The following is a 23,881-nucleotide window of genomic DNA, read 5'->3' as shown; positions in this document are numbered from 1 at the left end:
CTTCCAAAAATCTTTAAAAGATATTTTAAAGAAATTGCTTAAGTCACACAATAAAGTCTTAAGACACTCCAAAACCCAAATTCGACAAAGGCACTAAGGTTCAAGCAAGACCACTAAGGTTTTGAAATTAGGTCAAGACTTAAAAAGCAAAATCAAATCAAGGTTTAAATTAAACTCATAGTTGAAATCAAGTTTCTTAAAGGCTTCAATTAAAAATTAGAAAATAAAGAAAGATTAAAAAATAGATATTAGACTCATATTTTTATTTAAATTAATAAAATTATATTTTGATCACATATAATTTCTTTTAAAGTCTTATTTGATTGATTAAATATAACATGAAATAAAATATTAGATGGAATAATATATCTTATCTCGTATTTGATTAGTAATAAGATGAGATAAAAAAAATTATTACTTATTTTATATTATGTTTAATTAAAAATGAGATAAAATAAATGTGAGGATATATTTTTTTTTTTAATATTCCTTCTACATTCTTATCCATATGGATTTAGGTAGATATAACAACCTTTAAGGGAATTTAAAATGTTTTGTCTTTATTTGCCTGCCGTGACTTATAAAAACTCTTCTATAGCCTCTCCTTTCTTCCTTCAAATTCAATGTCTCCGTAGCTTTCCTTATTAGCTCTTACGCTTTATCAAATCACCAAAAATGCTTAAACCAATTTTCTCTTCTTATTGAAAAAGGAAAAAAAAAAAGCCATGTAAAATTTTTGTAAGTATTTTTCTATATTTTAATTATTTTTTGATAACTTAAAACTTTTCATAAAAAAACATCATAAATTTATTCTAAAAAAAAAAACAAGTTGGAGTGGATACCGAATCGTTACTTTCTTTTTTTTTTTTTGTTATATTCATATAATAGTTTCTGATGAGAGTGCGGTGCGGTCTCCATCACAAGCTTTCCACGCCTGGTTGTCCTATGGTTTGCCGATTTTATTGGAGATTGGTATGGAATACACGTGGGCCTCAACTGAATGCCTCCCTGATTGGCATGGGGGAAAATGAAATGGAAAGAGTGAGAAAGTGGGCCCGCACCGGTCTCCCCCAACTCCCCATGCTAATCTGATAAGTGAGTCCTGACTCATCACTTCAATTATCACGCATCTATATCCCCATACGCAACCATCATCAAGGGAAGCCAGGTTGATTATCGTTTCAGATTCTTTTTTTCTGGCAGAGGCTATCAGGCATGGGAATACGAGGATATGATTATATGATCATATGATCATATGCTATCCAACATTCCTTTTCATCGGTAATGCATAAACCGGTAATTCTATTGAGAATTATAATGATTTACAGTCGGTTGCGTTGTTCTTTTCCTATTCAATTTCGACATTATCTTTTGCAGTTTCAATAATTCTCGAAGCAAAGAGAAACCTGAACGCGCAAGCAGGTGGTGAAGGTTTTCTCCATCATTGAAAGGTTTCCTCGTTTACTCCCCATTTTCACCTTTTTCCTTGGATTTTTTTTCTTTGAATTTCAATCCATCTATATTTATGATTCATTCTTCTGCTGTTTCGTTTAATTGAAGACAACAGTTTTCCTTGTTGTAAGTTTGCAGTTTATTCATTCAAATGGATGTGAGACAAGAAAAATGGTCAGAATTAACGATCTCTAGTGCACAAAACTTGTGAAAGATATAAAGCAACCCAATCAAGATTTCTCTAGATTCTGCATCTTTGCAACCCTCCATTAGTTTCCTCAAGAGACAAAATGCTTAATTGGTCATTCTTTTTTCTTTTTTTTTTTTGTTATCAAGGCACAATCACTGGATTTGATTACTAATATCCTTTTTCTCTGTCACCTCTGCTAATATAAAAGGTACAGTTAAGAATGGCAGACAATACCATGCTGGGGAATGGAATTGTTGGAATTCTTTCGGAGTCTTCTAATAAGTGGGAAAGAAGGGTGCCTTTAACTCCTTCGCATTGTGCTCGACTCCTGCGCAGTGGCAGGGGTAAAACAGGGGTGGCTCGCATAATCGTGCAGCCATCCACAAAGCGTATTCACCATGATGCATTATATGAGGAAGTTGGCTGTGAAATATCAGAAGACTTGTCAGAATGTGGTCTCATCTTGGGTGTCAAACAACCAAAGGTGCTGAAAACTGCCTTCTTTTTAAAATATCTTCTAGCTTGGGAACTTTGACATAATGTTTGTCTTTGCTGCAGTTAGAGATGATTTTTCCCCATAGAGCTTATGCCTTTTTCTCCCACACTCACAAGGCACAGAAAGAGAACATGCCTTTGCTAGATAAGGTATTCATTTGATCAGGTCTATATAGACATAAATCAGTTAATGGTGAATTTTGCTTCTCCTGACTCTGCCTATTGGCTTTAGATTCTAGAGGCGAGGGCTTCTTTGTACGATTACGAGCTTATTGTTGGAGATCATGGAAAAAGATTACTTGCATTTGGAAAATATGCTGGCAGAGCTGGACTGATTGACTTCTTACATGGGTTAGGAATGCGTATGTGCAAATGCTCTTTCACTAAAATTTTCTTTGTTCTGGTTTTGTTTATGTTGACATTTATATCTGGTGGAAGTGGCTGACATGGTTATAAGAACAACTGCACACTTCATTTACATCTCCATTCCATGTTTGTACCGCCTCTGTAATCAGATTCTAATTATCATGTTAGATTATTTCCCAGAAAAATAAGTGAACTGTCTTCTTATGATCCAATTATGCTCCAATGAGGTCATGGAAATTTACTGTCACTTCTAATGTATCTGAAGTTAGAGCTTCAATAGTGCAACAATTTTGGGCTATTCTCTGCTTCTCTAGTCTCACTCACTAATATTGATGTACAAGGCCTTTTTCTGTTGATACTTTAGATATGCTGAAGGTGATTGCTCTCTAGGAAGATGTTTTAATGTCAATTTTTACTATTCCATTTTCAGGGTATCTAAGTCTTGGATATTCTACACCTTTCCTCTCACTGGGTGCATCTTACATGTATTCTTCATTGGCTGCTGCCAAAGCTGCAGTTATTTCAGTGGGTGAAGAGATAGCTGCTCATGGACTGCCACCAGGAATCTGTCCTCTTGTTTTTGTATTCACTGGTTCAGGAAATGGTATGGAAGTTTGCAATTTATAAACATCCTTCAATATTCATAAGAATTTTTTTTTTTTCATGTTACATATTTCTATTTATTTGTCAAGGAATCGATCATTGATCAGTTACTCTGTTATATGATAGATTCAGAGATTAGATAATGTGATTATAAGTAACCTGTAATCATCCAATCATGAAACTCGTCAATGGTTGCATAAATTTTAAGACCTCTCTCTCTCTCTCTCTATCTTCTATCTATCTATCTATCTATATATATAAAGTGACCTGTACAAGTGGATTGCAGTGTTTCAACATCTGCACCTGGGGATCACCAGATGATATTTCATTGGTGCGATTCTCTTCATGATTTTGAGTGGAACTTGTAGTTTTTGGACTATCATAGAAACATGGTCTGGTTATCATTTCAGACTTAGGGATATGCTTTGCTCCTTTTCTGTTACCGAATCTTATAAAGCTGAGTCCAACCATGTGCCCTTCCGTTACATAAAATGAACTTATAATTTTATTACTTATCATTTTTGCTATAGTTTCTCTTGGAGCACAAGAGATATTTAAGCTACTTCCTCACACTTTTGTGGATCCAAGCAGACTTCCTGAGCTATTTGGTAAGGTAAGTTCAATTTTAATTTCCTTTAAGCATCCTATTTTTTCAAGTATTTATTGAAGCTCTGGCAAAACAATCATCATTGCGAATCCACCAATGCACCTTTTTCTTTTGATTCGCAAATGGAAGAGAAATACTTGACAAAATAATTTCCCGGAAGAAATTTGATTAATGAGAGGTTGGATTTCACGTCAGCTATTCAAGAACAATTTTCTTCTTTTGTTTTTCTACTTGTAATCTTTGCCACTTGCCATTACCTATGAGTCCGTCTATGAGAATCATATAACCTGTCATACAAGCATTATATATATATATATATATATATATATATATATATTTTGTTGTTGTTTTCTTTTCTTTTTCTTTTAGTGTGTACGTGTGTGTTTTTTGTGCCAAAATACTTCAATACATTAAAATTTTGGTTAAATTGTTGCATTTCTTGTCTTGGAAATTTCTGCACCATTCATTTCGCTGTCCAAAAACCTCCAAAGGGCTCTGACACCATGCCAAAATGTATAGATGTCTTTTGGTAAGTGGCAATTTCTATTATACGTTGTTTTTTTTTGGGTGGGTGGGGAGGGGGGAGACCAAACCAGCACAAATATATGGAAGGCAAGTTTTTGCAAATCTTCTCAGTGGGAAAAGGTTGGGTTCGAAAACCCCTTGCCCCTTGCACCCCACCTAAGCCACATATGTTTGTTTTGCATGTGTTCTTGGTCCGTCATTTTAAGTTTCATTCTATTAGTTATTTTTTTTAGTATATTCTAATTTGATTTTTTTCCCAATTGTTTGCTCACTTGAAAAGTTATTTGCTGCTTTTTTGGTAATGACATCAATTTTTTTATTGTGATTAGGCCAAGGATCCTACTCAATCAGCACGGACATCAAAGAGAGTCTTCCAAGTATATGGTTGTGTTACGACTTCTCAGCACATGGTTCAACACAAAGATCCTACAAAAGAATTTGATAAAGTATGCTACTCTTTTCTTTTGTATATCTACTTTAGGTCTTGGCTTTCCCCTTTTCGAATTATTTTTATATAGTGCAGTCTCTTGCATAAGATATAATCTATAGACTCGGCATATTGGGAACCTACTGCACCTCTCAATTCCTTGTGTGAGCTGACAAAATACCAAAACAAACAAACGACAACATGTACAGAAATCAAACATGTAAAATGGTAATAAAAATCAAGGATGCCTAGATTTCAGTAGGAAGGCCTTTGGGTTGAAGGAAAAGACTATTGGATAGCCTCCAAGAAATCTCTTCATTGTAATTAAAATGTCAGCGCAATCTATGTAACAAAAAGAGACGAAATCAGCCAGGGAACAAACAAACTCTTAAAATAATAGTAATGCAACACAATGTCAGTAACAAATTAGAGAACCGTCGACATAAATCACAGTAGAGGTAGTGAAAGAGGGGTGATCCATACTCACCCAAGTTGGACCAAACACACCCCTTGCTCTAGCACACTTACACAAGGAGATGTTCTTTTTTAAAAAGGCAACCAATTTAGCCATTTGTTTTTGCATTGTAATTTTGTTTCTAGGTGAGGCGTTCAATGTCACATTCAAGGTACTCTCATCCATATAATCTTCACAGCTAAAGCAACTTATTTCACTAAATCCCAGAGATGCTGTTGCTCAATTGAGCTTCATGTTAGAGAAAGAACCCATATTCTCAGTGAACATATGTTATACTGATTTGGTAAACACAACTTTCTTTGAACTCATTTTTATGGGATTCAGTCTTAACATCTCTTTGCAAGCTTTTGTGTCAGTAATGCACTCTTCTTTCAAGTACAAAGATATCATGACTTCTGAATCACCATGATATATCTATCCTGCAAAAGTAATCAGTTGCTCTAATATAGACTAAATTCCCAAATCAGCATCTTTGGCCTAAAAATGCAAGCTTTCTGTTTGAAATATCAAATATACCTTTAATCTCTTCCCAAGTTACATATTATCCCCTTAACTGCTGCAAAGTTCTGGTTGCTAGGATTGCCCATGAATTTTCTCTTGACTCTGGTTTTATATGTAACTTCTGGGGTCTAAGACACACTATGCTATGTGTCAAATTTAGTATAATACAGTTAAGCATATTGAAGCTTCTTTATTCATCACCTCCTTTCAAGGCAATTGTTTAACACTAAATTTGAAGTGACAAAAGATCTTCACATCTAGGATCAGTTGTGAGTGCCCAAGTCTTTTATCGCAAAGGACTTTGTTAATTTTTCATTCACCTTCTAATCTTGCCAATGTCATGTCCAACAGTGTATCATCCACATGAAAACAATAGGAGAATAAAACCATCATTTGTGTACTTGATCTACTTACTGTGTATCATCCACATTAAACCTTCATTTGCCTATCAAAAGCATCTTGCTATGCTTTCTGATCAGCTCTATATAACCTTTTGGAAGTATAAAATCAAAATCAAAATGTTTCTGAACCTGATAACAACTTGATATAGTGTCCCTACTGTCTATCCTTCCTGGCTCTTCTTTCTTTTGGTGCATTATCGGTAACTTATTCCTAGAGCAGTTATTTTCCTTTTATACTGCTATTTGTTTTGAATGAAAGGCTGCAATTTTTTATGAAGGAAATTGCTCTTTAATGGCCAAAAAATGAATAGAAGGTGGGCTAGTGAGGAAGCATGGCCTCCAGAGCCTTACCTAAATTTCCAGTATCTCCCTTATTTGTTTTGGATCTTTTGAAGAACCTTGTACAAAATAATATTGTGGCTCCTCCGTTATTTGGATAATAGCCTCAAGTATTATTTAGAATATTTGCTTGGCCTTCTAATGGAGAGTTCCTGGATTTGTTCTATGTTGATGCATATTAAGTTTTTAATATCAAATGAGTGGGTGAAGAATGGATCCTCTTTCTATTTCTAGATACAGAGACTAAAGAAATGGGGGTTCAGGTTAGATGTGTGTGATATTCCCATGCTAGCCAACTGCATCAACTTGATAGACACCATTAGGACTGTACATTACCACATAGAGTTTAAATATTTTAAGCTGATTTTCTTTACTTTATTTTAGTTTTTTTTTTTTTTTTTTGACAAACAAAGCTGGCTTTGTTTCTCGGGTTTGCAATGTATATGGTGAAGTACAGGTATTTAATAGAGCTCCTGAACCAATTGAACGCTAGAAATTGATAGAGCTCTCTGCTTCTGTTGTTGTATTGACTTTACTGGTCAAGTTACAAACAAAGCTGGATTTATTTCTTGTGTCTGTAACTTATATGGTGAAGTATGTGTCTCTCATAGTGCTCTTGAAACAATTGAACAGTAAAAATTGATAAACCTCTCTCCTTCTCTTCTGCATTTTTTGTTGTAAAAAATTCTAATCTTATAGGTTATTGACATAGGTTTTGGATTGGTAATATTTTTATTCCTTTTCTCATTGCTTGATAGTCATAAGCCTTTAGTTTTAACCAAGAGCAAGATGTCTTTGACGCACTTGAGACTTACCATTTCAAAGAAAATATGCTGATCTGAAACCTGTCATTCTATTTCAGGCTGACTACTATGCACATCCAGAAAACTACAGCCCCATCTTCCATGAGAAGATAGCTCCCTATGCATCTGTTATTGGTAAGTGACAGTTCCACCTGTCAATGTATTTTATATAAAACCATACACACATTTATTTTCGCTCTTCCGCTGTAGTAGTTACTAAGTTTTAATTGAGTCTACTTTTTTCTTCCAGCATTCTAGTTACTGGTATACTTGTACTGATACCATTCATGTTTTCTGCATGAACTTGGTAAAGAAACACCATTTATGGGAATAGGGTGCTGTATGATCAATTCATTGTTACTATTATTTTAAATTTTCAACATAATTATGTGCATTTGCACTGATATTTTGATTAAAAAAAAAAGCGCAAACTATATTTTTTTACCTCCTGTTGCACCAAGTGTAATAAGGAGACATGGCTTATAAAGGGCACAAACAAAGTCATAAGCAGTTGTCAAAGTTCTCATGAGCAGCTTGGTTTCTGTATGAGAGTAGGTAAATTTTTGTCCCTGTTGGGATTTGAACCTAGAAACTCTCACTAACCCTCATCAATCCTTTACCACTTGAGCCAGGCCGTACTAATCATCTAATCATATACACTACCAAATTTATATGGCTCAGTACTTCCCATAACCACTTCCCTTCCCCACTTGAAATTTATGGAGAGAGAGAAAAAAAATGAATCTGTTCTGGTTAAATATGTTGACTACTCTTTGAGTATTTTACTTTCAGCAGGATGACTTCTATCAATTGTTAATTTTAACAGCCAAAGATTTATGGAATCTTCAGTTTTTGGAATTCCATTGAGAAATAAATTAAATGCTTTAGTTTTTCTCTGTCAGTCAATTGCATGTATTGGGAGAAAAGATTCCCTCCATTGTTGACTGCGCAGCAGCTTCAAGATTTAATGAGGAAGGGATGCCCACTTCTCGGAATTTCAGATATAACTTGTGATATAGGAGGCTCACTGGAGTTTGTTAATCAAACCACATCAATTGACTCACCTTTTTTCAGGTAATATATTGGTTAGAAAAAATCATCTCATTTTTCTAATACAACATATTTTTGCTGTTATTTTCTTGCTTTTTTTTTTTTTTTTGCTCTTATTTTCTTGTTGTATGCTCTATTTCTAGTTTAATCTGAACTAGGAGATGCCAATAATTGTGTATAGGTTGTCGTTTGAATGATTCTGATCCTTGGTGATTTAAAGTGTATATAAGTTCCAAATTATGCTAAATAGATTTGATATTTATATGTTTTTTCAATCTCAAAATATGTTATTATATCTTGTTTGGGGATCATTTTTGTATAATTTGTCCCTCTTAAATTTTTTTGGTGACTGAAACCAATTAAAATAATGGAGAAAAGAGATGGGTTATCAGTACAAAACAAACTTATTGCTTCATTTAGGCAACGACAATAATGACTGCAGGTATATTAGCATATTCCGGATGAGAATCTCTGTGTTTGCCCTTGAGGCGGATTTTTCATAAGATTGAGTATGGTAGTTTTAAAAAATAATTCCTAAACTGTCATAGTAAGAAAAATAATTTCAAATCTATCATAGTTTTGTCCTAATAGGAAAGAGAAAATAAATTGTAAATAAAAAATCGTCTCTTCAAAAAACGATTTATGAATTTTTAAAAAAGTTATAAAAAAAATCATATTTCCAATACACGATTTCTAAAATTCTATTTTTTATATGAGAAATCGTCTCTTAAATAAACGATTTCAAAAACATTTAATAAATGAGAAATCGTCTTTGGAAGAGACGATTTTAAAAAATAATAAATAAAATCAAATGAGAAATCGTCTCTTAAAGAGATGATTTCCACATAAAAAAAAGTATACACGTGAGAAATTCTTACTTAAAAAAAAAACTTAAAAAATCCACTTTTTTCATTGTTTATTCTATTTATACAATAATATAATTATTATAAATATATATTATAAAATTAATTAATTTTATTTAATAAATTTAATATATATATATAATATACTAAATAATTATTTAATAAATTAATAACAATTTTTTTAAAACTCATTTTTTACATAATAGTTTTTTTTTTAAATTTCAAAGTGAGAGAAAAAAATAATAGATTATTTATCTTAGTGTTATTTATATATTAAATTTAGTATATATAATAATTGTATAAATAGAATAAATAATGAAAAAGTGGATTTTTGAAGGGGATTTTTTTTTTGTTTGAAGTGAGAATTTCTCACTTTTGTTGTGTCTATGAAAGAGATGATTTCTCACTTGGTGTTTTTTTTTTCTTTTAAGTGAGAATTTCTCTCTCTCACACACATATATATTTTTATGTAAATCGTTTCTTAAAGAGACGATTTCTCACTTGGTTTTATTTTATTTTTTATTTTTTTGAAAATCGTCTCTTGAGACGATTTCTTAAGTTCATAAATCGTCTTTTGAAGAGATGATTTTTCACTTATAAATTATTTTCTCTTTCATATCTGAACAAAACTACGATAGATTTGAAATTATTTTTTTTATTAGAATAATTTAGAAATTATTTTTTAAAACTTTCGTACTTTTATCAAAAACCACCCTTGAAACATAGTTCAAGTAGTAAAGGGATGGGAAGGGTTTGTAAGAGGTTCAGGTTCAAATCCCAATGGGACAAAAATTTACCTATAACAAAAAAAAGAGAATCTATGGGTGCATATGTAAAGAAAAAGGAGGATGATGAAGAAAGGGAACAAAGTATGATTGTCCACACCCCCAGTTCTAGTTAGATTGGTAACAGCACTCACATTTAGGTGGTCAAGAATGACCCTGTAGGATAGAAAGAGAACCAACAAAACCACAGTAAGTTTTAAAAGAATATGGGGCTTGAATGTTAATCTTGAAACCCCCCTTTATGTTGGAGAAAGAGTATCTGTTAGGTTCTGATTAACAAAAAAAAGGAGTGTGTTATGCCCAACTTGCTCATGATATTGAGCATTAGGTAACCCTTGGATGAGGATGTGTCTATCTGATGTCAAGATGTGGTAGGTGGGAAGGATGTGGCCCCTTTGCCCCATTCGAAGTTGTTTGAACAGGGTTGTGTTACTGTAATGATTGACTTTCTTATCATAGCACAAGTTCATAGAATGCTGAGCTCAATTGATCACTTCTTACACCATGTGACTCGGTTACGCTCAAAAAGTAGTACAGTAATTGCAAGTGAGTAGATGAATCAGTCCCTGGGCCTGCCCGATCTGAATATGGCAATGCCTCTAATGGCAAGCGATCATGTTTTGTGAATTCATCATTCCCCTGCTGGGTGAACATTAACATATCTCAACACCTTGTGAGGAGCCTCAAGATGTGTAGTCTTAGATGAGTATGGATATGGAACAAATAGATTGACTTACCCACCATCCAAGTACTGAAATCAAGCTGCCATTACAAAGAGGTTAACTGCTTGCAATATTAACCAATGGTTCTGCCTCAGAAAACTTTCATCTAGTTTAGCTCTGAGATTAACCAGCCCAAGAAATTCTTTCTATAATTATGATGGGGTAGTTACTGTAATTATTCAATTTTTTAGTTATTTTATTTGTGTTGATCATTTTGGTAATAATTTTTAGATACGATCCCTTCAATGATTCTTACCACCATGACATGGAGGGTAAAGGTGTGATATGTGCATCTGTGGACATTCTTCCCACAGAGTTTGCAAAAGAGGTATAGTGCTCTTATCCATTTATCCTTTTTCTATTCCTCCGTTCGCAAGATATGAAGGATACTCACTAGGTTTCCATGGTTTCATTTGACATGCTGTTCATCGATGGAAGGCTTCCAAACATTTTGGAGATATTTTATCTGAATTTATTGGAAGTTTGGCATCTACTACAGACATTACAGAATTACCTGCACACTTAAGGAGAGCTTGTATAGCCCACGGAGGAGCTGTTACCACCTTGTTTGAATATATTCCTCGTATGCGGAACTCTGATTCAGAGTAAGCTTCTGATTCCATCTCACATTTTTTTTCCTTTTATTTTATTATGCATATGCTTGGCAGAGAACCGGGGAATCGGGGATGTAAATAGATTGGGGACAAGAACCTTGACTGGAATGTTTTCAGTTTGTTGAGTATTGTTGAAATTTCTTTCTTATGGTATGTGTGTTATTGATCATGCCTTAAGACTTCCCTTTTCCTATTCATCTTCTAAGATTTAATAGATATCTCCTGTTTATTTTCCGCTATGTGTGTGTCTGTATTTATTGTTATCATGCATCAAGTATTGTGTATCAACTACAGAATCCTCCCACCTCCCCCAACCCCCTCTCCACCATGCTAGGGATGTTGCACATGTTTTTTTTGGGGGTTTTATGAGGAAACCTATGGGGAAGATGCTGTGGCAGGGGTAATGCTAGATCGTTGAGGATAGGAAGAGATCCATTAATGATCTGTAGGCTAATTTTTTTCTATTTCCCTTTCTTTGGGTGTTTGTTACCAAATCGTCCTTCAGCTTTCTTACTAGATTGATCCTGCTAGAATGAAGAATGGTATATTTCTGTTAGGAGGAAATCTGTGATTAGAAAAAGTGGGCCGCTCCCCCTATAGAAAGCCCCAAGCTGAAGTTGAATAGTTGTTTTCTGGGTAACTTGGGTAGATGGGGATTGGTTGATAGTTCACAGATACCAGTGGAGTCCTCACTTCTTTTTTTTTTTTGGCCATCAAGGTGGAGTCCTAACTTTTTCTGGAAGGTTAGCAACCTTCTGGTGACGGGGACTTGACTATTGTTTTCTCCTTGGTGCCTTATGCAGTTAGTAATAGTAATCTTCTGCAAGATTAGAAAGAGGTCTACTGGTTGGGTTTTATTTGTTGAGTACTGTTTTATTGGGCTGATAGCTGCATTTTAGGTTTTCTTCTTCTTCTTTTGGTTCACCTGAAGGACATTTCATTATTCCTTGTATTGAATTTCCTTTTTCCTTTGTTTATCAATAAAAATTTCCTGATATTAATTTGTTGGAATTACTCTTGTTATTGTATGCATTCTAATGAGAGAAATGTTTACTTACAAATTTTTAAGCTCTATAGGAAGTTATTGAATCAACATGATATGCTTGTGTTATTTCTCATGCTGTAAGTGTCAATTTGTCTTGTGATTTGCAGAAAATTACCAGAAACTCTTGCAAATTGCCACTCAAATAAGAAGTATAATATATTGGTAGGTTTCTTGATTTTACATTCATCTTAAAAATTTGCTTCCTTTTTTCATACCAAACATTAAAATGTGAAGCAAACAAGTATGATCAGAATCTAAATGCTATCTGAATTTTATTCATTATTGGTTGATCATTCTAATCTTGTACTTCTTGCAGTTTACTCCTTTTTTAACATTCATGATCTGAAAACTGACAGGTGTCTCTGAGTGGTCATTTGTTTGATCAGTTTCTGATAAATGAAGCTTTGGATATTATTGAAGCAGCCGGTGGTTCCTTTCACTTAGTTAAGTGTCAAGTGGGTCAAAGTGCAAATGCTATGTCATATTCAGAACTTGAAGTAAGTAAACCTTCAGCCCAGTTTTATTCTGAACGAAAAAATGTTGCCATGTTGATATAAATTCTTCCATACACCAACACTTTTCTAAACAATGACTGAAGTTTCTTGACAACTAAAAAATTTATCATAAACATTAAATATTGAAGTACATCTCCAATAGTTACTTGCCCCCCAGTGTCATTGCTGAGAAGTTAATCAATCTTCTTTAGAGGTTTGATGAAACTATAGAGGGAGAGCACTATAGAGGAGGAGGTTTTGGTTCATCCTAGCTATTATGCGGGCTATTTGGTTTGACGACTGCTAGGATATCCAAAGACGAGAAGATATTTATGGTTGAGTCATGGGATTTTTCTTTCAGCGAGTTCTTTGGGTGCCTTTTAGTATTGTTGGATTTGGGATCAAAATGTCCTCTTATAGGAAGGTGGTGGATTTCAATGTTAAATGGACTCCTCTTCCCAAAGGTAACCTGAAATATGCTAAATGGACTCCTCTGCCCAAAGGTAACCTGAAGTATGCTAAATGGACTCCTCTGCCAAAAGGTAACCTGAACTCAACTTTGATGGTTGTTCCATCAGTTAGCACTGGTAAGTTGTGAGGTTGTCAAGGGCTTTCATGAAGTTAACTAGGCTTGGGTTGGTTATTGAGGTAGGGATCTTTGCCTTGCTAGAAGGCCTCAGCATCACAAAGGAGTTTGGTGTTTAAAAAATTATGCTGGGGGGTAATGCAATATTAGTTCTTTCTTAGGTATGTCAGGTGTTGTTGAGGGCCACAAAGATAGGATCATTAGGTCCGAGGGCTTATGAGGCTCTTTAGAGGGGTCTAGGGTAACAAACAAGAAGTTGATAGTTTATCTAAGAGATGATGGATATCATCCTCTGAATTTGTTCAGAACCTTATACTGTCTTGAGCTTTCTGGACTCGCTCCTTCCCACTGTTGGGTAAGAAGTCCTAGTGTTGGGAATGAATGTATTTTTGTTTCTTCTCATTTTTATTTTGTTCTATTATCCCTCATCCTTTTCTGTAAATTCCATGATTGCCATCTCTCATAGGAAAAGAGGAGTGGCTTTCTGGTTAAAACATTCTTGTTTCTTTAAATCCACTCCAAACTTATAAATGCTACTAGAATGCTATTTACTTAATCTGGAGGAAAAAAATGGAAATGAGTAAGCTATCCTTGTTAGTTCAAAAGCCACCTTATCAAGATAGCCCACTGTTTCTAGGTCTTAATACAAATTCCTGCAATTCAGTTTGGCTGTATTAACTAGCAAATAGACTGTATTTTTTTTGTCTTACCATATCAAACATGAAGCTAGATAATATTTAAGCTCTCATTATCAGCATTAAAAAAATGGCTATGGTATATCCATCCTCAAGTTGAACTAAATAGGAAAACCTCTTACTTTTATTTTTCATTTTTAAATTTTTGAAAAACAGTATCTGCTTCATGTATTGCATACTTTAGGAATCATATTTATTATAACTTCTGCTTTTTAATATCCATAACCATAAGTTGACCTTCTTAACATAGGCCATCTAATTGCTTTGAACAGGTTGGTGCAGATGATAATGCAGTTCTACATCAAATAATTGATTCTTTAATGTCTCTTGCCAATCCAAGTGAAAATGATGGATTTCTAAGCAAAGAAACAAATAAGATTTCATTGAAGGTTGGTAAAGTCCTGGAGAGAGGAAACATGATGGAATTAGATGATAAAGAGAAACCTGGGGTGCTGATTCTTGGAGCTGGCCGGGTCTGTCAACCAGTTGCTGAAGTTTTGACCACAGCTGGAAGTGTCTCTTCTCGTCAATTGTTTAAAATGTGCCAGGAATCTGATTTTGAAGGGCAGAGTGATATTCAAGTTATTGTTGCTTCTCTCTACCTAAAGGATGCAGAAGAGGTATGATTTAGATGGGAGATAAGCAATCTTCAACTTTGCTCAAACTTCAGCTTCATTACATTCTACAAGTATCATTGCTCTCATCTTTTCATTAATAGTAGGGAGTCTAAGAGTGCAGAGTGTTTCTATTTCAAGTACTTTTAAGTTGAGGTGCTTTCTCTAGAAGCGTTTTTGGTTCAGTTTTTTAGAAGTGCTTCCTAAATTTTGTCAAATGTTTGATTTTGCTCCAAGTGTGTTTTTTTACAGTAAAAGCATTTTCTAAAAGCATTGCCTAACAGATTCTAACTCTCATGCGGACATGCATATACGAAATGTCACATGTCAGCTACCCATTAATTCTAAATGAAACCAGGCGAATGCTTAATAAGACTTAGATTCTTTTGTGAACTGCTATTTGAGCTGATCCCATGCAAAATCATTGAAAGAATATAATAATTCACCTATTTAATCTAGAGACTGATAATTTTGTATCCCATCCCTTATGTTAGAGAGAGACGTGATATTTTTTTGTGTAAACATAACAACAATACCAAAATACTTACATGCATATTGTTTTCATATACTTAGCACAAAGTATAGACAGGTGGCATGTGTATCTTTATAATTAAGCTTACATGCATCTCCCCAATCCAATCTCTGTCCTAGTCTACTGCATTAGAAAATTCCAACTTGATATTAGTAGATTGAATGCAGATCATTGAAATATTAGACAACTGATTGCAGATTATTGAGGGTCTTCCAAATGCAACTGCTATTCAGCTTGATGTGATGGATCATGAAAATCTTCACAAGTATATTTCACAGGTAGAGTTTCTTTTTTGAAACTTATATTAGTGGGTAATATAATTTCAAATTATATTTAGTTGTATCATAACTTCCATTCACCAAGGCTTTGGATGGAAATTATGTGAATATCTTTTAAACCTAATTATCTTATGTTGTCGGTGTGTTTTGTTGATCATATGCAGGTTGAGGTTGTTATTAGTCTGCTGCCTGCTAGTTGCCATTTTATTGTAGCAAATGCTTGTATTGAGGTACTATATGCTTTCTTCACTTTATGGGTGTCAATAGCATAATTAATATTCTCTAGCTGCGCAACAATGTCAACAATGCCACTGAACTAAGATTACATGATGAGCATTTTGAGTAGAGAACACAATGATCATAATGAGGGCGAACCTTGCAGCAAACCAGAAAGAAGATAATTTAATATTTTAAGAATTTTAGTAACAAAGAAGGTTTTATATTTTGAAGAATAAACAGAGTGGATTAAAAGCTGAGGACAATAAACTTAGGAAAAACAGGAAACGTTTTATGAAGAAAGGAAGATAAAACTATGGGAAGGAGAAATAGGGGTGCAACCTTACCTTAAAAGGGAAGGATTTTAGGAGTTCAAGCCTCCAGCAACTCCAACAAAGAAGAGAGAATTTGCTAGTGAAAAGAAATTGGAAGATTTAATTTAAGCCTAAATAAGCCTGATATACATTGTTGGTCCTCTACCCGATGACTTAAGCTTTTAGATCAATTGGTAGCTTAACATAGTATCAAAGCCTTGATTTTAAAGAAGCCATGAGCTCAAACTTGACTGCTTGTTTATTTCCTCCATTTACTGAGATTCTGGGCAAGTTCAAAGAAGGTTGTCTATGAGACTAGGTGTTCAAGCTCAAGCCCAATTAAGTTTGATATACATTGTTGGCTCTCTACCTAATAGCTAAAAGTTTTAGGTCAATTAGTAGCTTAATAGCTTCATTATCATATAATAAATAATCACATTCAATGCCCAATATTGCTTGATTATTGACCATAAAAAGTTCCAAGTTTGAACAGACTAAATAGCTAGTAGAAGAACAAGAAGAAAACCAAAATTACTCTTATACAGGCAAAAGCTCATATAATTTAATTTTAATACATGATAACATCCCTTGTCAACTCTCCCTTGATTATAGAAGAGACAATCCCTCTGTCCTTTTTTCATAGGGCACAGTAGAAATATTATTAATAGTGAAAAAGAAATACTAGTGTATACATAGCTTTCGAGCAAAATGCAGAAAAGGAAAAAGAGAAGAAATCCAGCTCTCTAAAGAAATGACCAAACTCCACAAAAAACCCAATAGAATTCAGGAGATGGAGGAAAGAGGAGACCCCTTAAAAACTCTTCACTCTACTTTCTATTTAGCCAACCTAGGCTTCCATGCAAAGGAGTTCATAGATTTTCTTCTCGGCTTAGAGTCATCAATTTACCAACTGCCAGACAGCGGCTCTCCTTTCCAATGAAGGAACTATAATCCATATGAACCTCGATTTCCATAAAGATATGAATATCCATCACAATCCATCTTGTTATGGGATGAGCTAGTTAGTTTGTCAAGTATCACTTTGGGACTCGAGTGAATAGATGATTGCCCTGAAATTCATGTAAATCAGCTAAGTTAAATATGGGCAAAGTAAAAACATTGATGGAAAGATTTAGATAGACATCATTGTGGTACTTGATCCCTTTTTTAGCCGAACTTCTGCTATGTTAACTTTTCATGATCGCAGCCATCTATTACAATTTTACCTATCAAAAAAAAAATTGTTAACTCTTCATGATTGCTAAACTTCTCACATCTAATATAATAAAAAATAAACAAACGCAATGCTTAGTCATATTTTCTTTCTTTTTTCTTTTTTTTTCTTTTTTTGATAGAGTGTTGAGCATTATCACTGAGGTAATATATTTTCCCACATATGGGGCATAAAAACAACCTGTGGCGTGTAGAATGTGTAAAACCAAGTCAGTAGAGTTCTCTAAACCAAGTGAGACTGATAATACATAATTGTTTCCTACCCTGTCTTATCTTTGGCCAGGTATATCTCTCATTGACTGATAAAACTTATTAGTTCTCCTCTTTGTGACTTGAAAATGGTGAATTTGTATATGAAAACGAATAATATATGCTCAACTGCTTTTGCAATGTTCTGATGGTGAAAAGTAGAAGTGAAATCAATGTAAGATTTGTTTATCTTAAATCCATTTCTTTCTAGCTAAGACCATGCTATAATTATTAATTTTGATGCAGCTCAAAAAGCATCTAGTCACTGCTAGCTATATTGATGATTCCATGTCAAAGCTAGATGAAAGGGCAAAAGGTGCTGGTATTACAATTCTTGGTGAGATGGGCTTGGACCCTGGAATAGGTAATTTCCATCTTGAGACATTTTGATGAGTTAGCAAGAGCTATGTTTTATAAATATTGCTTTTACAATTACACCTGAAAATGAGATGTATCTCATTCTATCTGAACACCATTTTATATGAAGTCGAATAGAGAGAAACTGTTTGCAAAGAATCTTCAATTGCTGCTGAAATCACTTTATTTCCTGGAGCCATGCGTCAGTGCTTCTCCTGCATTATGAAACTGGAGAAAATATGTGTGGGGTTCTATATTCTGATGTTGTTTTTTAAGGCTTTTCAAACTAAACTTTCCTCTTCCTAGGCATAGATTGAGGTGTGATCAAAATGAACAAGCTAGCAGTCAACCATAACATCTAATAAGTATTATAATTGTGCACTGTTCTTGGGGTCTCAGCTTGAAGGATATCCAGTTTTTCATCATTTTATCACCAGTGACCAAACGTAGAAAGCTATTAGAAAGATTGGGAAATTATTCGCTCTAGATCCCACTTTATCATAAGGAATGGGAGGAAGGTCAAATTTTGGAAGGATTTGTGGTGTGCGGACCAAGCGTTAAAAGATGTTTTCCCAAATTTGTTCCAGTTGGTGGTCAACAAGGATGAGTGGGTGTTTGATGCTTGGGAGGAGGGCGGGGAGGTGGGTAGTTGGAATCCTCTGTTTTTAAGACACTTTAATGATTGGGAAATGGAAGAGGTGGAGGGCTTGTTCCGGAAACTGCATCCTTTGGTTTTGAATAGAGATGTGAAGGACGTCTTGAGCTAGAAGACTAGCAAGAACAGCTCCTTCTCTGTTAGATCACTCTACCGCTCCTTCACAAGAGCCTCTAATGACCCTTTTCCTTGGAGTATCATTTGGAGGTCTTGGGCTTTGATAAGGGTAAGCTTTTTTGCTTGGGAAGCGTCTTGGAACAGAATCTTGACTATTGATCAGCTCAAAAGAAGGGGCTGGAATATGCTGAATAGGTGTTACTTGTGTAAAGTGGAAGAGGAAACTAGTGACTACTTGATCTTATTTTGTAAGAAGACTACAATGCTATGGAGCTTGCTTTTCTCTCTATTTGATGTGCAGTGGGTCCTGCACTCCTCAATCAAAAGGAATTTGATTGGTTGACATGGTGCTTTTGTGAGTAAGAGAAAGGAAAAGGCTTGGAGGCTGCCCCTCTTTGTTTAATGTGGACCTTATGGAAAGAAAGAAATGAAAGAGTGTTCAATGACGCAGAACGGTCTGACCAAGCTTTAAAACTTTCTTTTTTGTACACTTTTGTGAATTGGGGTAGGGTGTATTTAGAGGACCATTCCTTGTCCATGATTGATTTTATAGAGTGGCTTTTGTCTAGTTAGAAGAAAGGTTTTCATCTTTCTTTTTGCTTAACTTCTTTAGTATTGTTTGTATACTTCGTGTGTACTTTTTTCGCCGCTTCTAGGCATTACTAATACAATCTCTTATTTACCTATCAAAGAGAAAAATATATATATATATATATATCACTAGCCTCTTAGTTTGTTTGATAGTTATGGCTGTATTTCTTTTATTTATTTATTTTTTTTTTAGGGTGGGGGCGGGTTGTAGTATTATCATTTTACCAAATAAGTACCATTTTCTTTAATACCTGTAAATTCCTATTTAAGCATTCTATCATATGCTTTTACCAAATTGTTAAAAGGTATGTGATTATAATTATATCTCATATCTGGAGCCCTAATAGTTGATCTCTTGGTACAAAGATGAACAAGTTTTTATCCTTGTTTCTTGCCAATATCTACAAGTAAATAAATTTGTCAACTACATAGTTGTGTGCGTATAATCACTATCTTCTAATCCATTTTCAATTTCTTAATTGATCTCCTATTCTCAAAATTTGTTTGCTAATATGATATAACTTAAAACTATAAGAAGGCAATAAAAAGTTGATGTAGTTAAGCCTACACTGAGGTTTCTCTGAGGCATGTTAATTTGAGTTAATTTTAATCAAATTTCCAAGATGATTCTTATGTTTAATTTTGTAATAATGGTTTCCCTCATTATGTTGCAGAATTTCTAGTAAATGACTTCTTGGATGAGATTCTCATTTTCTTCAAACATTCATGATAGTTATAGGAGTAATTTTGTTTTTTACTTTTTTCCATTCAAGAACTATTGAAACTAGAGTTTTGAAAAAATAGGAATTACTTGAAAAATGCTTCAGATCACATGATGGCAATGATGATGATCGACCAGGCACATGTCCAAGGAGGGAAAATAAGGTCTTTCATTTCTTACTGTGGGGGACTTCCATCCCCTGAAGCTGCAAACAACCCATTAGCATACAAATTCAGGTATTTCTTATTATTATTATTTATCAGTCAAATCTTGATTATTGCTTGCTCTTCTATGCATAATTTCTCTAGACTAGTCTGAAATTAAATAATAATATGCTGAAAGCTTACACAAACAGCACATCAATATTTGATCATGAACCCTGAGGGCCTCTATTTTTCTTGATTGGTTTCTTAAAGTTTTGACTTTAATGTTCTGAAACTGGAATCTTCAGCAGGATATCTATCTCTTGAAGCATTGCTTGTGTTCTCTTGTAAGACAACTAAGTTTAGTTGATTGGCAAACTTCGCACTCAATATTCTAGTTATGCCCTAGCCTTTAAGGCCCTTGGCAGATTGACGCAATTATTTGCCTTATAATGACAAAATTATTTCAGTTGGAACCCTGCAGGAGCTATCCGAAGTGGGCGAAATCCTGCTACCTACAGATCTCATGGGGAAACGGTATCTATTAATGGTAAGTGCTTATTAATATGTGCTTTCTTATACATAATGTATCCATTATATTTTTCGAAAGTTTTTGAACTGGGTTTATGTAATTACATTATGTTTTAGCTACTAAAATGTTATTAGAACATATTCCTTACTATGAACAAATCTCCTTGCTCCAAATGTTTTCCATTCTTGAATTTCCCTGCACTGTTTTAATTTATGATTCAAACCTGCAGGAGAGAGTCTTTATGACTCAGCTGTGAGTTTCCGGATACCTGATCTTCCAGCTTTTGCATTGGAAATTCTTCCAAATCGTAATTCTTTGGTTTATGGAGACTTGTATGGAATTGACCATGAAGCATCTACCATCTTTCGTGGAACCCTCCGTTATGAAGGCATGACATATCTTTGGATTTGTGTTATTTTATCATTGAAACAACATTTAGAAGCTTAATGGTTGAATTTATTGTTGAAAATAAGGTTGCATTAAAAGAGTATTATGGGGAGCTTTGTGAACCTTAGAAAAATCCTCACAAGTAAAATAAACAACTGACTAAAAAAAAAAAGGTGGAATAAAGTTAAATTAGTATGGAAAAAGATCCAATGCAGGGCTTTATTGAGTTCTAGTTAACTTGGAACTCAGATGGGTTATAAGTATATGGTACTTACCCACTAATATTTTGTTTAGGTTTTGCTGAGATAATGGGGACACTGGCAAGAATTGGTTTCTTTGATACTGAAGCCCATCCGATCCTTACACTCACAAAGAGACCGACATTTGGAGCATTCCTGCTTGAACTTCTTAAAATTAAAAGTGAAGACTTTGATGGAACTATGACTGCAGAGGACATCAAAGAAAGGATTCTTGCACTTGGACTTTGCAAAGTGCAAGTAACGGCATTGAAGACTGCCAAAACCATCTTGTAAGTAAAGAAGTACTAAGAACTGATATACAGTGTCTTAACATGATGCTTGTCATGGACTTTGAACAAGGCAAGCCTAATATTATATTTAATCTTTTTTTATTTATTACTTTATTTCATAGTTTACATGAGAAGCTAGCATAATATGTCTGAGTTGTTATCGTTCTTTATTGGTGGATTAGATATTTGGGATTTCACGAGCAGACAGAAATCCCTGTATCATGCCGAAGTGCATTTGATGTTGCCTGTCTCCGCATGGAAGAAAGGTTAGCCTACTCTAGTGAAGAACAGGTATGTTGCTTATCAGTACATAACCTGCAGATTTTATTTCTTCTGCTGAAGTTTAACCAATTCTTCTAGGGTGTTTAGATCTGTGTTTGTCTTCAGTGTCTGATATTAAGAAAATAATTGTTCTTTGTTTCTGAATGTTGTTTGGTTGGGGGCCAAGAGATCTGGTTGGCGGCATATTTTGTATGCTATCAATGTCATTTCTGGAAAGGAACTTAATTCTTCATAGAGAACATGGTCAACAATAATGTGACATAAAACAGCATTATTTTTTTTTGTCTTGGTACAAATATGACAACAAATAGCATTATCGTACCCCGTGTTGCTTTTAGCATGGGAAAGTTCATTTTGGTATGGTATGCATAAAAGCGCCTTCAGCACTTCCAAAAAAACATACATTAGCATCTGCATCCATGAATTGCAGTATAAAATCAAGCATGTTTGAGTTGTAGTGAACTAACTAATACCCTGTGTGCTAAAATTTTAATGAGAAAACTTGCGTGCTATATGGCCAGGACATGGTGCTTTTGCATCATGAAGTGGAGGTAGAGTTTCCAGATGGCCGGCCTGTTGAGAAGCATCGAGCCACCTTATTGGAATTCGGGAAGACTAAAAATGGCAAAACAACCACTGCCATGGCTTTCACTGTAGGAATTCCAGCAGCAATCGGTGCTCTGGTAGTGTAACTACATCTCTCTTCTTCCATTGCAATCTAAGCAATTTCTAGTACTGAATTTATGTTATTTCTAATGTTGCAGCTCATACTTGAAAAGAAGATCAAAACAAGAGGGGTTTTAAGGCCGATTGAACCTCAAGTATATGTGCCAGGTAATCACAAATTCACAATTCATTCATTTAGTTTTCTGGAGTTAGTGTTGATACTGCTATTTTTGTGTGGTTTTGCAGCCCTTGATATTTTACAAGCATATGGTTTGAAGCTGCTGGAGAAGACTGAATGACCTGGATTGTTCTGTTCGATACCTAAGTAATAATGGGTCTCCTACTGGAAATGACCTCATGAATAAACAGGTTTCTCTTGGGAACAGTGTTAGTGATCACAAAATTGCATTATCTGATTACACAACTGCAGTGTTCATATGATCATCTCCATAGATTAAAATTTATTCCTATTTATGTAATAAAAAGATCCGTAGAATTATAATTATGTGCAGTGGAGAAATATTAAAGTTATTCTAAACCTATTTTAGTCCATAAAGTTTTTTTGAGTTCCAAATTATTTTTTAAAAGTAATTGTTAATAATTTCAACACATTAAAGCTTACTTGATCTGGAGTTTATTTGTTTAATGAAAAAAATTTAAAAAAAAATATTTTATTCAAATAATTATTTTATTTATCTAAGGTTTTTTTAAAAAAAAAAATGAGAAACAACCATGTAATATAGAGTTAGGATATAAGAAGTATAATAAAAAGATAAGAAATCCTCCCACTAATAAAAACTAAACAAAAGTAATATCATAAATCATATGGTAAATACAAAAAACATTCTCTCCTTATTAACTTACACAGTTAATTAATCAAGTTGAACCATATTAAGGGGATGCCCTTAAAAGCTGTAGTACAAGAGGCTAAAAAAAAAAAAGGAAGAAAATGAATGGTGTCTTGGAATCCTAACCTTGTCCTTGGAAATCCTAACATTGCAATTTATCACAGTGGTAAGTCTCCCTAGAAGCTTCCCAATTTCTGATATAAAATGACCATCATGTGACAAATACTCTTTTGGGGGAGTTCAATCCATGTTGGCTAATCTAAATAATTTGTATCACAACTCCAATAATGAGTTTAAGGTATTAAATCTTATTTGATTTGAAGTTTGTTTATCTAATGAAAAGATTCAAAGAAATATAATTATGCATGAAGGAAAAAACTAGTAAAGTCACTCAAAATAAGTTTTGTAATTGTATGGGTTTTGAGTTGGATCATTATTGAGTTACATAATTTTTAGTGTTAATTGAATTTGATTTTAAATTTTAAATTATTTTTAAAAAATTAATAAATTTTTATGTACATAATTTTTTAGTATTAATTGGATTTGTTTTTTTATTTCAAATTATTTTTAAAAATTAAT

The 23,881-nt window shown here is 34.0% G+C and overlaps 1 protein-coding gene across 15 annotated transcripts; it reads left to right on the top strand.

Moving 5' to 3' along the window:
• The first annotated feature begins 978 nt into the window (after positions 1-978).
• LOC100268037 (alpha-aminoadipic semialdehyde synthase) lies at positions 979-22,994 on the top strand. 15 transcript variants are annotated; one of them, XM_059740516.1, is made up of 27 exons: positions 1,130-1,296; positions 1,378-1,451; positions 1,591-1,753; positions 1,857-2,126; positions 2,201-2,287; positions 2,370-2,499; positions 2,934-3,107; positions 3,637-3,719; positions 4,568-4,684; positions 7,244-7,319; positions 8,087-8,258; positions 10,836-10,932; positions 11,043-11,209; positions 12,371-12,425; positions 12,620-12,760; positions 14,311-14,658; positions 15,382-15,462; positions 15,627-15,692; positions 17,721-17,838; positions 20,022-20,151; positions 20,529-20,608; positions 20,820-20,978; positions 21,272-21,506; positions 21,689-21,797; positions 22,310-22,471; positions 22,553-22,622; positions 22,701-22,994. In XM_059740516.1, exons 4-27 carry the CDS (start codon positions 1,863-1,865, stop codon positions 22,751-22,753), a joined length of 3,174 nt encoding a protein of 1,057 aa, XP_059596499.1. In that variant the 5' UTR covers positions 1,130-1,296; positions 1,378-1,451; positions 1,591-1,753; positions 1,857-1,862; the 3' UTR covers positions 22,754-22,994. The 15 variants fall into 15 exon arrangements, with proteins under 15 accessions (XP_059596494.1, XP_019078604.1, XP_010656068.1 ...); XM_059740511.1 differs by lacking the exon at positions 1,591-1,753 and adding an exon at positions 979-1,095 and having other exon boundaries at positions 1,204-1,296; positions 1,851-2,126; positions 22,553-22,994; XM_019223059.2 differs by lacking the exon at positions 1,591-1,753 and having other exon boundaries at positions 993-1,281.
• The last annotated feature ends 887 nt before the right edge of the window (positions 22,995-23,881 follow it).

Source organism: Vitis vinifera, chromosome 11 (genome assembly GCF_030704535.1).
Source record: "Vitis vinifera cultivar Pinot Noir 40024 chromosome 11, ASM3070453v1".
Classification (NCBI taxonomy): domain Eukaryota; kingdom Viridiplantae; phylum Streptophyta; class Magnoliopsida; order Vitales; family Vitaceae; genus Vitis; species Vitis vinifera.
The sequence above is the reverse complement of the archived record's forward strand: the minus strand, read 5'-3'. Positions and strand labels throughout refer to the sequence as shown.